At 35.6% G+C, this 15,858-nt stretch overlaps 1 protein-coding gene across 9 annotated transcripts in view; it reads right to left on the bottom strand.

Annotated features, from left to right (window-relative positions):
* The window catches only part of LOC147657379 (uncharacterized), a 70,083-nt gene that overhangs the window by 7,774 nt on the left and 46,451 nt on the right, over window positions 1–15,858 (bottom strand). For 8 of the 9 annotated variants that reach the window (XR_015292555.1, XM_086910099.1, XM_086910101.1 and 5 more), the window contains 8 exons: window positions 15,151–15,435; window positions 13,036–13,210; window positions 5,279–5,622; window positions 4,554–4,785; window positions 4,064–4,261; window positions 3,763–3,966; window positions 3,532–3,695; window positions 314–3,292 (listed from right to left, as the gene is read on the bottom strand). Coding sequence is in view for 8 of the 9 variants with exons in the window: in XM_086910099.1 (XP_086766225.1) it covers window positions 314–3,292; window positions 3,532–3,695; window positions 3,763–3,966; window positions 4,064–4,261; window positions 4,554–4,785; window positions 5,279–5,622; window positions 13,036–13,210; window positions 15,151–15,435 (4,581 nt within the window). In the remaining variant the exon portion in view is untranslated. The remainder of the gene's footprint in view (window positions 1–313; window positions 3,293–3,531; window positions 3,696–3,762; window positions 3,967–4,063; window positions 4,262–4,553; window positions 4,786–5,278; window positions 5,623–13,035; window positions 13,211–15,150; window positions 15,436–15,858) is intronic. The other variant, XM_086910106.1, reaches the window with a different exon arrangement.

Here is a 15,858-nt window from a genome sequence, read left to right on the forward strand (position 1 = left end):
TTAAAACTAAAATTCTAATATAAATTTTATTATAATAAAAAGTGTTTTAATCAAAATGTCTACCGATTGAGAACTGATTAAAGCAACAGAACTATATATCCAATTGTTTGTGTGCACTTGTATAAATAAATTGGTTAAAAACGTACAACATTGCAATTATTAGCTTAACACAAAAAGTTACGAAGAAAAACGACATTTGTTAGACGCAGCATCACTTCATTCGATTAAACAAAGAACCGTTCTTCTTCGTTCCAAACAAATCCACTACGATCACTCTACGTAGATTAAAGCGGTGCAAACACACTTCTCGAACCTTCGTGGAACTGAATCTCGATGGGGACGCGGAAGATACATAGCTCTTCTCGACGAACGAGCTACGTTGCTGCTGAACTGGTGGTTGTACAGGTTGTTTCGTAACCAAGGGAGCGGATGGTGCGACGAACGATTCTTTCTTCTGTTGCTGTTGTTGTCGGCTGTCGTAGCTCTTGCTCTCGAAATATTCCGATCGACTTTCCAAATACGAAGTACGAGACTCTGTGTGCGAGGTCATGGACGACGAAGATTCGTGTTTACCAAAGCTCTTTTGCACCGATTGAACGGACGACTTCTGTTGGAAAGGCTCGTCCGTGTCTGCCATGTAACCACTTTCCTGTTGGAACGTTTTCACCTTGAATTTGGGAGATTCTGGTTTTTTCATAGGTGGACTCTTTGGAGTTGGACTTTTCGCGGCTGGTTGGACGTAGATAGGTGGAGAGCCTGGTTTCAATTCGATAGCAGGTGGTTGGCCCACTTGGAACTTTTGTTGCTGCTGTTTTATCTCTCTCTCTTGCTTCTTGACAGTGGTAGTGATAGTTTTCTTGCACACTTTTTCCTGTTGCTCCTTGGTAACCACTGGTCTAGGTGGACCCACAGTCGATGCAGGCACTTCGAATTTAGAGGGAGGAAGTGGTTCAGGCTCGGTCGATCTAGGTCTAGTCGGCTTGGGCACTGGAGCTTGGACTCTTCTGTAACGTGGCTCCTCGCCGTCACTCTCGTACGGCCTCCATTTTGCTTTCATGTGACCGTCCATGTCCGATTCGTAGTCGCTTTCCTGAATGAAACTTCCTTTGACGAATTTCGTAGGAGTTGGAGGGGGTGGCACTTTCTTCATCGGTGCAGATGCAGGGGAAGGCTTGAATGGAAACGGTTCCAGAGGTTCGACAGGTGTAGATTGTTTGGCTGGAATCGGTGGTGGAGTCATTTTGACGTCTTTCGGAGGCAGTGCTGGAGCTTCCTCTTTCTTCGGCACAGGAGGAATAGTTCTGATTCCTCCTGGAGGGATCTTAGCTGGCTGATGCTCCAACGACACTTCCAAGTTCTTCTCTATCTTCTCGATCTTCTTTTCTTTGACCACCGGTGCTGGAATATATCCGATTTCCGGAGGTGGGCCAGGTTCTAGAATAATTTGCTCAGTAGATGGGGTAAGGTGGTACAATTGAATCACAGGTCTTTTAGGTGGTTCCACACTCCTGACAAGACCAGGAGCTTTTAAATCATCCGAGCTTGTCCACTTTTTCGAATATTTCTCCTCGAATTTTTCAGATTTTTCCAGTTTCTTAACGTCGCTCTCACTAGTGTACTTCTCATATAAAGACTTCTCTTCCATTTTATTCACCACGTGATCTACTTTAATCGTTTCCGCATTGTAGATGATCGGCTGCGTTTTCGGTGGTGATGGAGCCCTCTTCGAAATCTTCTCCATAGATTCCTGTTTCGAACTCCAGGATCTCCTCTCCGTCGTGCTGGATGATTCCATACTGGTCTTTCTGATACCACCTTCAGGCGTCTCTTCGACTTCCTTCCTAAACTCCTTCGACGAACTCTTATAGTCTTCACCAGGAGTCTGCCATTCTTGCTTGAATCTCGACTCTTCCTGCGGAGGCCATGATTTCCTGCTAGACTCGGCACACTTTTTTGCCCAGGATTTCTCCATAGCCAAGGCGTCAGCCGATGGTCTGGGCGAGGTAGATCTGAGTATCTCCTGATGACTCGATGCTGCAGAGTGACACCTGTATTCTGACAGATCAGTGGATACGTGTGACCTGGTTTCCACGTCAGACGATGATGACCAAGGTCTGCTAGGAGACATAGCTCTGAACGAAGACACGTAGTCCCTTTTCTCGTGGATTTCCTTTCTCACGCAAGGCTCCTCGACTACCTCTTTCTTCTCGAGCTCAAAGGATGGTGGTGGCATGGAAAACGTTGGGGCCACCTTTGGAGAAAGTGTGGGGAAAATCTTCACACCGCCAACAGGCGCATCTATCGGGGACAGGGTTCTATCAAAGGATTCTTGGAGCTGTTTAGCCTTGATCGATACTTCAGGGCGTTTTTTTTTTAACTCTTCCGGTTTCGGCATGTAACCAATCTCCGGTGGAGGCTCTGGCACCAAATTAAAACCCTCCAACAATTCTGACTTGCTCTCCATTTTACTTTCCACTTTACTCTCCATTTTCGACGACATTATCAGAGATCCTTGAACAGACGATGATCCTGAGCTAACTGTTTCTTCCACGACTGTCTTCTTCGTCTCTACCGAAGGTGGCTTATACGGTTCATACGGAAAATCAAATAATTTATTGTCCACTCCACGAGAAGCTGCACTTCCTTGTTCCAATTTCGTGAATATCTCGTGGACAGCTTTCTTCGTCGTTTGAATCTCTGCAGGTTTCGGTTCAGGTTTCTTCACGTCCTGGAACGTAGTGGATCTCTCATAGTTCTTCGTCAATTTTCCAACCTTCACTTCGTGGCCATCAGCGTCATCCACTAATTTAATCATTTCTTTAGGACCTTTGGGCGTAGCTTCCGTTTCCTTCGTCATCGATTCGAAGAAACTCAATGCATCCTTTTTAGCTATCGTCGATGTTTCGATATTTTCGTTCTCGATCTTCGTTTTCTCCTCGATCACTGTTGCCTTCGGCTCGATGCCTTTCTTCTCGACTTCTTCGCGAATCACTTCCCTCGTTATCGTCTTTTCTTCCTTCCTTGGCTCCGGTATGGTTGGCGTCTTGTGCTCCAACTTCATGTGGAACTTTTGCTCCGATTTGGATTGCGATTGATGTGATTCAACCGTGGACGAGATTGTTTCCGAACGACTCATCCTGCTTTCCGGTTCCTCTATCTTTTCTACGGTTTTGGTGGTTTCCGATATCGAGGTGGATGACACGATGGGTGTTGTTTTTAACGGTGGAATCTGTTGAATCGTGGTTGATGAAGGAAGTTTGCTAGAAGGAACCTCTCTCTTCTTTTCGTCGGACTAAATACGAATACAGTGCTTTTATACTTTGCCTCGTATCAAAAATTTTAACAAAATTTGTTAAAATCAATCTTATATTAGGAAAAGTATTTTATTTCAAATTAGATATTATTTAGAGATTGACTCGAATCTTTCTTCTTTCTTTTCCTTTTATTAGAAAATTAATTATATTGAAGATTGAATTTTATATCGAGAGATCTTTGTTGAAAAATTAATTATTAATCAGAGGAAATAATTACCTGAGTGACTTTCTTGTCTTGCACATTCTCGTAAATAACAGTTTTATGAACTTCCGTCATAGTATCAGGCGTTGGCTCAAAAACTGCAAAATCTGCTATACTTTGGGCTTCACCACCGGCGTTCGTTGCTCGAACCATATATTTTCCTGCATGCGTCTTTTCAGCTAAAAATCCATTTTATTTAAAATTAACAACTTTAAAATTGTCAATATAAATAATTCTTTAAATTACCTTTGTCGATAATGAGCATGTAACAATTTCCTTGTTGCTTAATCCTCAATTCGGGTGGACGTTCTTTGATAGGGACATCGTCCTTGAACCATGTAACCGTGGGTTCCGGTGTTCCTGTGATTTCTACCTCCATATTGACACGTTCTCCACGTTTCACAACTTGCGCTTGCAATCTTCTGCCGAATACCGGCGGGAATATCGTCTCTGAAATTTATGGAATAACATTAAACAAGTTGTAAAAATTAAATTTATTTAACAAGATTTCTTTCGATTAAAAACATGTAATCATCAAATTGTATACTTTTTACGACGAGATCAGCTGTGCTACTAGCAGAACCGACTTCGTTGCTCGCCGTGCAAGTGTATCGTCCCGCATCCTTAACATTTACGTTCTTCAGTTCCAAACGGACATGATTATGAGTATAAGTGATCGTCATTCCATCTTTCGTTTTCAGTTCCTGCCCGTTCTTCGACCAGCAAATTGAAGGCTGAGGGAACCCTATAATTAGAAAATAAAATTTCCTAGTTTATCATTCAACTTGCCTAATTAATCTGTTAAATCCATTTTTATTTCTCAATGTAATTAGAGGAAATATTCGTTCAAAATTAAAATTGACCATATTAATTACTTAATGCAAGATGATTCTTCCACTTTATAGTTATTATGTACAATAGTGAAAAGTGATTCACAGGCGAATTTTTGAATTAAGATTTGCATAGATTTTTTACGATATACTCTTTCATATAACTATTATCACAAGTTAAGAGGATATGATCTTTATTTTTTTCACCATCGATAATTCCTTCGAGGATAATATCAGTGCCCTGATCCACGATCATCCCTGTGAGAGGCGAAACGAATCTCGGCGCAGTCGACTTTCTCGTTGGCTTCGGTATTTGCGCAGCTTTCACATCCCTCTGTTTGATCCCTTCCTCGTCTTGAGATACCACCACGGTTTTTTCTTGGCGAATCTCGCCTGGCTGGTCTTGAATGATCTTTTCGTGTTCCTCGACTTTGTACGACTGTTCAAACAAAATAACATTCACCGTCAATATTTCTCTCTCGTAATTTTCAATTCTCTTTACTTCGAAATATATATATTTCTTTACCAATCACGAACTGTACATTTTTCAAAAGTAATAAAATTCACAAAATAAAATATTCTTATCCTTTTTACTTGAAAAGAAAAGAAATTAATCTTGCTATGCATTAAAACAATTTAACGATGCACGAACAGAATTTTGTTTAACTTCCTCCTTGGAATAAATCTTTAAAATTACTTTCATTAAAAATAATTATTTATATATATATATATATTCTCATCAATTTATGCATCTACAAAAATTTCACAAACACATTGGAAATCCAATATATTTTTTTTAACAATTAACTTACAATTTTAAAAAATTCTTTTTAAAATCCAAATAATTATTACACGAAATTAATATTGAAACATTTTACTTCACATTACTCGTAGAATTATACTTGTTAATGTACACCTTAAGGTTAACAAACCTGCACAACAGGAGGCGCTCCATCCTGAGAGGACGACTGTTCCGTGCTATGTACAGTAGTCTTCACGGACACGCTGGTGGGTTCCTGTCCAGGTTTCGACAAGGTGGAGGACATAGTGGACGAGATGTACTCCTTCTTGGTCGTCTTGTGGGTGGTCGTGGACTCGGTGATGGTCTGCGACATCTTGGTCAACACCTGGCTCTCACCCTCGCCCTCGGACTTCTCCGAGGAGAAGTGTTTCTCGCTGCTGCTGGCTGCGTGCATTTCGTCGGCGGGCGATCTTTCCACTAAGTCGACCACCCTCTTTTCCGCAACTTTTCTCACCTCCTCCACCGACCTGCCACCTGACGAGCATGATTAATTCGGATATCAATAGAATAGATCGTGATTCTTTCTTCTTTTTTTGGCTCTGACACAAGTGGTCTAAGAGTCAGGGGGTTCGTCAGCTCTTCGTTATCCGGAAGTTGGGTGTGAATTTTAGTTAATCGTATCAGTAATGATGGATAGTTATTATTTTTTTTACTTTTTAATTTGTTAGCTTGCTTTAGGCCGAATTTGATTTTATTCTTTTCTGCTTTTTATTTATTGATTATATAAAGTGAAAGATGTGAGTCATTGAGTTCTTGTCATGCCAAAGATGACCTCATGGAAAAGTTGATATATTTGATATTCTATCGTTAAGATAAGATAGATATTAATTATTATTTGTTTCGTGAAAATAGTAAATATTTTTAAGTGATACATAAACTATAATACGATTTAATAAAATATGTGATATAAAAATTTAGGTAATAATTGAATATTTTATAAGTATCTGTCTTATTAACCGATCTCAGATCAGAATAAAACTATAATTTCTGTATACATGTATAATTTATGCAATTATAGTAATGAGTGAGAAAATAATGGATGTAATCTTTGATTAATATTTTGATTGTATATTATCTAGTATCTTAAAATATAATAACTTAAAGTAATAAAAAAATAAAATAATTATTAAAAGTAACAGTATTATGTGAATAAGTAAGAAACAGAGGTATAAAGAATGATAATCAATTATTGTAATTAATGTACACGATTTTGAATTCCAAGATCGTCGTTACACAACAAATCGTATGAAAATAACTTAGCTACAAAGTAAGCTAAGACGAATGTCATCGAAAAATGTGCCGAATTTCATTCACGTTCTCTGGTCAACCTAAACTCCGGACAACTTGGCATCGAAGGAAGGCACGCATACCAAATATAATTTCACTCAACAAAATGGGGCACATTTATCAAAGAAAAAAAGAAAAACAAGTCGTGTGAAATATATTATACTGTGTTATAGAGACATGAACAAAAAGGTCGCTTAAAAATATTGAATATTTCTTTGAATACTTTAAATTGATGGATTTTTATCAATTTTTATTTTTGTCATTTGGAAAATTTGGAAAATACTCGCGTAAAACATCAATTTTCCTCTGGAAAATACAATTAATTTTTAAATAGAATAATAAATTCATGACAACTTTTTACTATTTTGAGAATTTTAAGATGAAGAATTAATCATCATACATGTTATGAAGCTAAATTAATGGAAACATTCTAATTTATCAATCTTCAAAAAAATTATAGAAGAAAAAAGTTGTAGAGAAAAATAACAAAATCCAAAATTATCTTAAAGTTCTCCTTTTACGATTTATTGAAAAACAATTTTTAATAACATAAATTAACGAAAAAATGAATCGATTTACATGATTGAAACTTAAAGACTACAAATACTCTCCTCTTTATCATTCTTCGTTATATTATTTTAAAAGCGTTAATTTTAAAGAGCCATGTAAATATATCGATCGAAAATCACGAAAGTTCGAAAATCGAGTCACATTAATATATTGAATCACGGATGTATTAATAGTTGGCCCGTTTTAATGCCACATTAGAATCGTCGGATTGGAATCCGCGTGGATGTTGCAACAAGAAATCGCCCTGCAGAAATTCCGCGAGATTTTATTCGATTCTGAAATGGGCAACCGGAAACGGAACTCGAGGACGTAGACATTGCCTCGGACATTTGTCAAACGAATGAAAAAAGTGGTGTCGATCGTGGGAATGAATGAACGTCCTAGACACGTCTTCGATCCCCTTCTAGAAATATCTTCACACCTTTCTCTTTTCTCGAAGGATAGGAAAAAGGTGTAATTGGCGTGTAAACGGAGGAAACATCGAAGAATCTTAATGAGAATCGCGTGTTTTATGGGCATGGTCATCGAGAATACTAGTTTTTTTTGTTTTCTTCTTTTTTTAATGGAAATTTATTCCTTTGAGATTTTGAGATAATAACGATGACCTCGATTTCATCTTTTTCTTCGGAGAAAGAAGCAGTTTTGTTTCATAGCAGGTTGTTGCTGCTGTTGAAATGAATGAGTCGAGACTCTGACAATTAGAAATAAGTAATAATTGGATACGAATATTTTCTTTTGTAATATTAAGTTACATTTAGAAAATTGTGATTCCGTAAGATTGTATTTACAAGGAAATTTAATGCCGCTTTGCTAATTTAATTTATTTGCATTAATTTGATCTGAGATATACTCTTGTAATTTTTTTAATTTCTTTCATTGTTTCAGTAGCTTTAAAACAGAAAGAGAAAGAGAATTACTAATACATATACATTTGTATATTATATTGCAAAAAGATAGAATAAAAATATATATTTACAAATATTAATAAATATTATTACCAACATGTAAAGCAAAAGTAATAAAATTTTCATCTTTGCTCATTCAAGTAACATAACATTGTTATTCGTACACATCTGTGAAATTATATAAAATTAAAACACGATATATTATTTATAATTTAAAAAATGAAGAAACATATATACGTACGTTTAATGAAAAATATATAAATGATCCATTTATTTATGATCCCATTTATGAATTGATAAAATGCATTTTCTAACAATCATTACATTCTTTTTTCAATTACGATCAGTAAAAAAATATAGATAAAAATTTTCCAAGCTTCAATCAATTTAGAGAATAAACACGAACTGTTAACAAGTCTGATTAATTCCCAAAAAAGAATTGATCAAAATTTGCATCGCACGACAAGTTTCACGCTAATCGAAAGAAGTGTGTGTACATTGGCCGAGAACCAAAAAGCGATACTCTCCCAACCGAGAAATTCATCCCGACATATCTGGACCGCGAAAATTCGGCACAACTCGTCCTGAATTCACGCACGAAATCACGAAACATCCGTTCGAGTCATTGGTCCAGCGTTATTTACGGAGGATCTAAAATTTATTCCCTCGCGTTTCTTCTTTCTCTCTCTTTTTCTCTCTCTCTCTCTCTTTTCAAACTTTATCAGTTTTGTCGAAAGATCATAAAAGTTTGGACTCGTATCGAACTCTTGGTTTTATCACACTTTTATCCGCAGGAGCCCTTCGCCGAGAAAATACCTTGCCCACGAATCGAAGACAGAAATAGTTCACCTAGCAGACGAAATCACCGGGACTTATTAACCCGAGCGCGGGATTTCGAATGACGTTTCGAATTACGGTCACCTGTTTCGGCGTGGAAAGGTGAAAAGGATCGAGTCGAATTCGAGTTTCGAGTAAATTTGGTGAAAGTTATTAAATTTAATAATTTTGTTAAAATTCAAAAAAAAAAGAAGAAGACTTGACAAAATTCTCTATATATAGATAAACTTGTTAATGCAATAAATCTCGTTATATATATTTTGATCTGGTGGTAAAACGTACTTTAATTAAAACTAGATACTAAATATATATTCAACGACTATGTAATTGCAATACAGTATAATTTTCTTTTTTCAAACTATATTTCTTCTGATCAGCCTCAAACACTACAAGTATTGTAATATTTACAGATTGAATCACCAAGTCCAATTTTTAATTCGAATCAACTAGATATACGCGATCTAGCCCAAAATTGCAATTTGAAACACGCTCGAAATCACATCACAACCGATCACAAACCCCTCGTTCCATTTACCTCGAGCACAAGTCCCAGATTCGTGAATCAGCTCCCGATTGTCGATTTATGGGGTGAGTGGATGGTCGGAGTCGAATAGGAGCGAGGCTCCCCGAAGAAGACGCGCTCGAATTCCCTGGGTTAGCGACTCTGGACTAGGCTACGCGCCGGGTATTCGTGTCGACAAAAATAACGCGCTTTATGCGTGTGTGCACCGGCCGAGAGACAGAGAGAGAGAGAAAGGGTAAGACAGGCCTCCTAACACACGAAGGGGGGCGAAGAGAACACGGAAATCGAATGGAACTGACCTGTCCTCGAGGGGATGGTGCACCTCGTTCGAGCGATTGTGATTTCGTCGATGATTTGGAAGGGGATTCGTGTCGATAAGGGACTGTGTGCTTTCATCGAAATTTGACGAAATTTGAGAGGTGAATTGAATTTTTCAGTTGTGCAAATAATGTGGAATTTGTCTAATTTCAATTTTATCGTTCGTCATGGTTTTCTGATTAGATGTGTATTTAGGTTATTTTTATATTGTAATGTATTTATTAAAGAAAATTTAATTCATTGAAGAAAAATTAAAGTGCATAAGAAGAATTGGAAAGACTCATATTTTAATATACACTTTTTCAATTTATTTCGTTATCTGATGATTTTATATGGGAGATAAATATGATATGATAAATTGAAAGAGTAGAGTTTGTTGTAATTGTGTTTTAAAAATAAATTTCGTTGAAGTAATGTTTGATAAAGATTTTTAAAATACGAAATTTTTAATATTTTTTTTGAAGAATTTGTCAATTTTTATATTGTTTATATAAATTGATAAAGTCATTAATCTTGTTACTTGTGAGTTTTTGGAATAAATGGAACGATGTCTAATAAAGTAATGTTTTATAATAATCAAGTATTTTAACTTAGTTCCTTCAATTTTCATGACAAAATGTTCACAACAGTTAGATTAATGAAAATAATAACAAATGATATGATATATTCTTGGAACGATGTTAAATTCATCGTTATGTTTTCCTCTGGAATGTTGAATCAGACTGAACCATAATGATGTTATTTCTGAAGTTCAAACTTTGGAGGTACACTAGCAGTTTGATGGTCACGTTGTTACTAATTCGGTAACACTGACTGTTTACATTGCAGAAATTAATCCTGATCCATAAGCATTAACTTTCTAAATATTAAGAGTTCGATGTGATCCACGTAAAGCAATCGTTACTCTTATATTATCAATAAAAATTAATGTATAAAGAAAAGTAAAAACATATATTTGTACGAAACTGTGTACATTATTATACACAAAAGTTTAAGATCCAACATTTTCCATACAATCAGAATCAGAATCAAAAATTTAAGAAAAAAAGAAAAAGAATCTTGCTAAAAATATAAAATCTATTAGAAAGAAATTAGTAAAATTAATAATATTAAAAATTAGCAAAAGATTCAATATACTGGAAAGAAAATTCAAAATTTTTGACACAAACACAAATTTTCTTTATCATAGATTTGAACTATGATCAAAAATCTTAAAAGATACGTCTAAAATATTGATAGATATTTGCTGGAGATCATAAACATTAAATTGAACGAATATTTTCATAAAATCATCACAGAGAATTACACGATTAATTATTATTAAAAAAATATTCTTCACATCTAACAGCTACTTAAAATTTAAATAAATAATGCAACAATTTTTGAGCGAGAGTATACATATGTTTACATAATAATAGATTACACGCATAGAATGTTTTGGCCACTATTTCGCCAAACATGAACTACAAATGAAAATTAAGAAAAAGATTATTTACATAAAAATGTGTGTACAAATACTTTATTGAAAAAATGTAACAGTGAATTCCGCTAATAGAGAAGAATTTTAAAAAATAATCCTCACAAATAAAAATATATTCAAGCTACGTTCAATACTTGCCTATAATAACAAATCATACACTAACAAATTTATATAAAACACGTTTCTCTTATTCTCACTTATACACCATGCTTCTGTAGAATTTGCAAACGTCCAAACTAGCACTTTGAACGAAGGGAAAATCAATCTGGAATCGAGCTCGTCGTTTTCGCCAAACAATTTTACAAAAAATCACGAGTTTCACGGACAATTTACACGTTATAGGATCGGAAGCAAAGCGAATCGATCGGGCAGACTAATGTTTCTACACGGATCGTGTTCTACATGGACACGTACAGGTGGGCGTAGAAACGTCAGATTTAATTGCCGCGGCATGTGCACCGACCTAATATTAGTCGTGACTCAAAGTGACTTTTCGTCGGTGAAAGAAGAGAAAAGAGTTTGTTTAGTCGCCCTGGTTAAAAATAAGACCCTCCCTTCTATATTACAGGCTGGTTCGCGGTAATGGATCATGGGATACGGGCGTACCCCGTCGAAAAGAGTTTACTCGATGGCGAAACGGAAACCAATATTTACCATTTCGGTCCATGCACGAGCCGAGAAGAATAGCTACCGTTCGTCCATGTTATTTCGATGGAAACCTTATTTCGCAATTAATTTGAAAAACAAATGCGACGCGTACAAACTCGCGATATTTAAAATACGGCACAGAGAAGATGAAAACTGGCTCCTTTCAAAGATTCAGGAAAGAGCGATAAAGAATCAAATTTACTCGGCTTTTCTATGAAACCAATATAAAAAAAAACAATTTAATTACGCGAGATAAAATACTTGGATATTAAATTTATTTAATAAATTAAAATTAATAAACTAAACTTTAGAAGAGGTTATTCCTAGAAAAACAGAAGAATAAATGCGGCCCTGAGTTTATAAATACATAAAAATTAAGGGAAAAGATAATGGAAAATACACAACATGAATATTTCAAACGAAGAAAAGTTAAAAATTTCGAACCAAGGAAACGGAAGAGATACCGAAAAAAAAAAAAAAGAAGAAAAAAAAATTGCTGGCAACAAAAGAAACGAAACCGAATTTCCAAGCCGTGGGTGGTCGAGCAATTTTTCACGCCACTGAGAGAGAGAAAGAGAGAGAGAGGTGTCGAATTTCAGAGAGTTCGTCGCTGTCGCAACATCTCGCCGCTGCGTATCTCTTATCCGCGCCTACGTGATCCATCCATCCCTTTCTCGATCATCGAGGCTTCTCGCTTTCGCTATGACAGCGCTCGAAGTCGCGGTGAATGAAGCTGCCATTCGACTTGGATAAACGCGTATTAATAACTCCGTGGCACCGTTGCCGGTCTCGACCGATATTTTGGCAACGCGCTAACCAATTTACCGTAAATTGCGGCTGGCAATAAAAAAAAATCGTAATCGTGAAATCAGATCGAATTAATAACCGGGGGATATTTTTTTTTTTTTATATTGTACTCTGGAATTTGTTGATTTGTTTTCGTCGACGAGAATACACGATGGGAGCATAAATTTGAGAGATATTGCCGGGGAATTGGTATTATTTTTATTTTCGAGGGAACCGCGTTTTTGATACTCGTCCACGTGGAACGGTATTTTAAGTTAACGTGTGAAAAAAATTTATTAAAGATTGGAGATTGAGAAAAGTGAAATATTGAAAATTATGGTAGTAGTATAGATAAAGATGGAGAAAAAAGAAATGATAGAGATGATGGAGAAAAATTGTGATGAAAGAAAAAATTTTATAGAAAATTTATAGAAAATATTATTAGAATGAAAAAATTTTGTTGGTTTCTAAGAAAAACCAACAGTTGTTTGAAATGATTCGAGATTGAATTAGATTAAGTATAAATTGCTCACCGATCTCTAGACGAGCGCTGCAAATCGCTTTTCCAGAAGCGTTCTCCGCCACGCAGGAAATCGTACCGGCATGCGTACTTCCGGTCTCTGGAATCGTAAGCACTTGTCGATCCCCGCTGACCGAGACCAAGAAGTCCTTGCCGTGGACGGGGCGATCGTTAAATAACCATTGAATCTGAAAAATTACGTTCTACATCAATTAATATAATTCGATGTATTAATTCCAAAATTACATATTTTTTTCACGATTAATATAATAACGTTAATTGATAAATATCGTCACCGATTAGAAAGAAATTTCACAGCTTGTCGCTATTTTTTAATACTTCGAAAAACACGTGAAAATAAATTACAGTTAAGGAAGATAAATTTCCTCGACTATCGAACGCCTTCTCTCGTACAGTTACAAATGAGAGCACGTACTCCAAACGGATTGCATCACAAAATTCTGAAATACAAACTACTCGATACGATACTCGACCCACGAATGGCACAGAAAATTCCACGAAATGGTACTCGACGAAGAAACCAGTTTCTACGTACAACTTCTCGTAGAAGATCGTATCACGGGAAGTTCTATCAATACTGCACGTACACAAATTTACTTTTGATACAAAAAAAAAATGTGTCTCCTCCCATCGTTTCCTTTACTCTCCAAACTTTCGTAAAAACTTATATTTCGAATGAAAAAAAAAAGAAAGAATAAAGAAAGAAAGAAAGAAAGAAAGAAAGAAATCTTCTTTACAAAATAAAATCAACAATTGTGAAAAGATGGAAAGGTGAAAGTTCACGTACGAAATACGATACCGATACCTGTTCAACGAGATTATCACTGAAAATTTCGCGGAGAACCTCGCGGCGCGGCTGCACCCGCGAATTTCCACATCAGGTACATTGTTCCCGTTTAAATATAACCCGGAGGCTAACGAAATTACTCTTGGTTGGCCACCTCCTGTCAGGCTGGCCAACTCTGCGACCCATCTTCCCTCGAAAAAGCGATTCAACAAATTCGAACGCCACGACTCGATTTAATCGTAATTAACTGCTCGTCGATCGGCAGTTGCGAAATGTTTAGCGACGTTTAACACGTTGGTGCGAGTTTTGAACGCGTGTTTTGAAGGTTGGTGATACGTGATACGTTTGTTTGACAGAGAGTTTGAAGCTTTTATTGGATATCGTTTCGTTCGGATTACGAAGCTTCGCTCGTTTCGAATAATGTTCATGGATTATGGAATTGTGTGGATCCTTGTTTCGTAGATAAATTTTGCGCTCTGATTGTACCATGTCTTCTGTTTCGAAGATTATCGTTTTTCTTTCACGACAGTTGCTTGACAGAAACTTCAACGTCTCTCTTCGTTTGTTTTTTGTTATTCGTTGTATAATAATTTTCTTATTTGGGGGATTGTTTTCTTCTCTCGTTTAATTTATCCTCGTCAAGTGACGATTTACTGTCGATTGTTTTGCTTTTTCTCATTCTGATAAATGATTTTCCTTGCGATCGAGAGTGATATATAGTCGAGTGACAGTCAATATTGAAACTGATATTGATCTTATGATATTGATCCAATAATATCGATACCGAAATGTTTATTATTTTGTCCAAATATATGTGATAAATTGTAATATTTAAATATTTAATTTTATAACTTAGCTTGTGATTAAAGAGATACTCCAGCCATGTATCCATTATTAATCATCAAAAACACAATAGCTATAGATTTGTGCCTTTAAAATTCTTTAGAAGCAAAATTTGTTTAATACATAAAAAATACATAAGGCTTTTCTATGAATCTTAATATTCATTAATAAATTGAATTGAGAAAAGATAATTTCTATGTTTATACGTAAAAATTATATTTACAAGTATTCATTCTAATATAAAATATTAGAAATTATATTCTATATTCTATATTATGCATCTTTCTATACTTATGCTCCACATTTATATCTCATGTATACACTCTACATCCATGTCCTATAGCTATTATCTATTTTCTACGCCTATATCCTATATTCTTTTATCCTACATATATTTATTGTTTACCCAAGTGTCCCATTATTAATAATTATGATTTGCACAATCGAAAATAGAACGAAAGAAGAATTATATCTTACTTTTGGAGATGGTTTTCCAACCACGATGCATTCAAATTTCGTGGAGACACCCTCCGTCACTCTTCTGTCCTCGAATCTCTCCTTGAACGTAGGAGCAATCAGTTTCTCCTCCATCTTCACAAATTCTTCCTTCCTCCTAAAGTCACCCAACGATCTGACGACCAATCGAGCGAAAGCCTTCGCTTCTCCGTGTTCATTGAACGCTTTGACCACGTAATTTCCCTTATCCTCGGGAATCGCCGAAGAAATCTTCAGGATGCTCGTTCCATCCTCCTTTCGCTGGATCTGAATGATAAAACAAAAATTGTGTATGTTATTGCCTTTTCAAAGTTTTGTGAATATATTGATATAGTTAAAGCGAATGCACATTTCAAAAATGAAAAATATATCGAATGAATTATTATTTTTATCCATTGTTTTCCTCGAAAATTGATTGTAAATAGAAATTAACAGTGGAATGTATATTATATTCGAGGTTGCATTGCAGTTTTATATTAAACAAATACTATTTTTATGAAAAGATTCTCATTACAGATCGCAAATTCTTTTAAAACTTCATTAGTATATTAATTATTTTATTCTATAAAAATAAGTAAATATTTTTACTTATTAATAAATAATTTTTGAAAAATACGATCCTTCGTTCTTTCTTCTTTAAATCGTGTAATGAATATATTGGAAATCGTATAACGAATCGTAATTTCGTGT

Source organism: Apis florea, unplaced genomic scaffold (assembly GCF_048593485.1).
Source record: "Apis florea isolate Af1SG1 unplaced genomic scaffold, ASM4859348v1 contig_3170_pilon, whole genome shotgun sequence".
Lineage (NCBI taxonomy): Eukaryota > Metazoa > Arthropoda > Insecta > Hymenoptera > Apidae > Apis > Apis florea.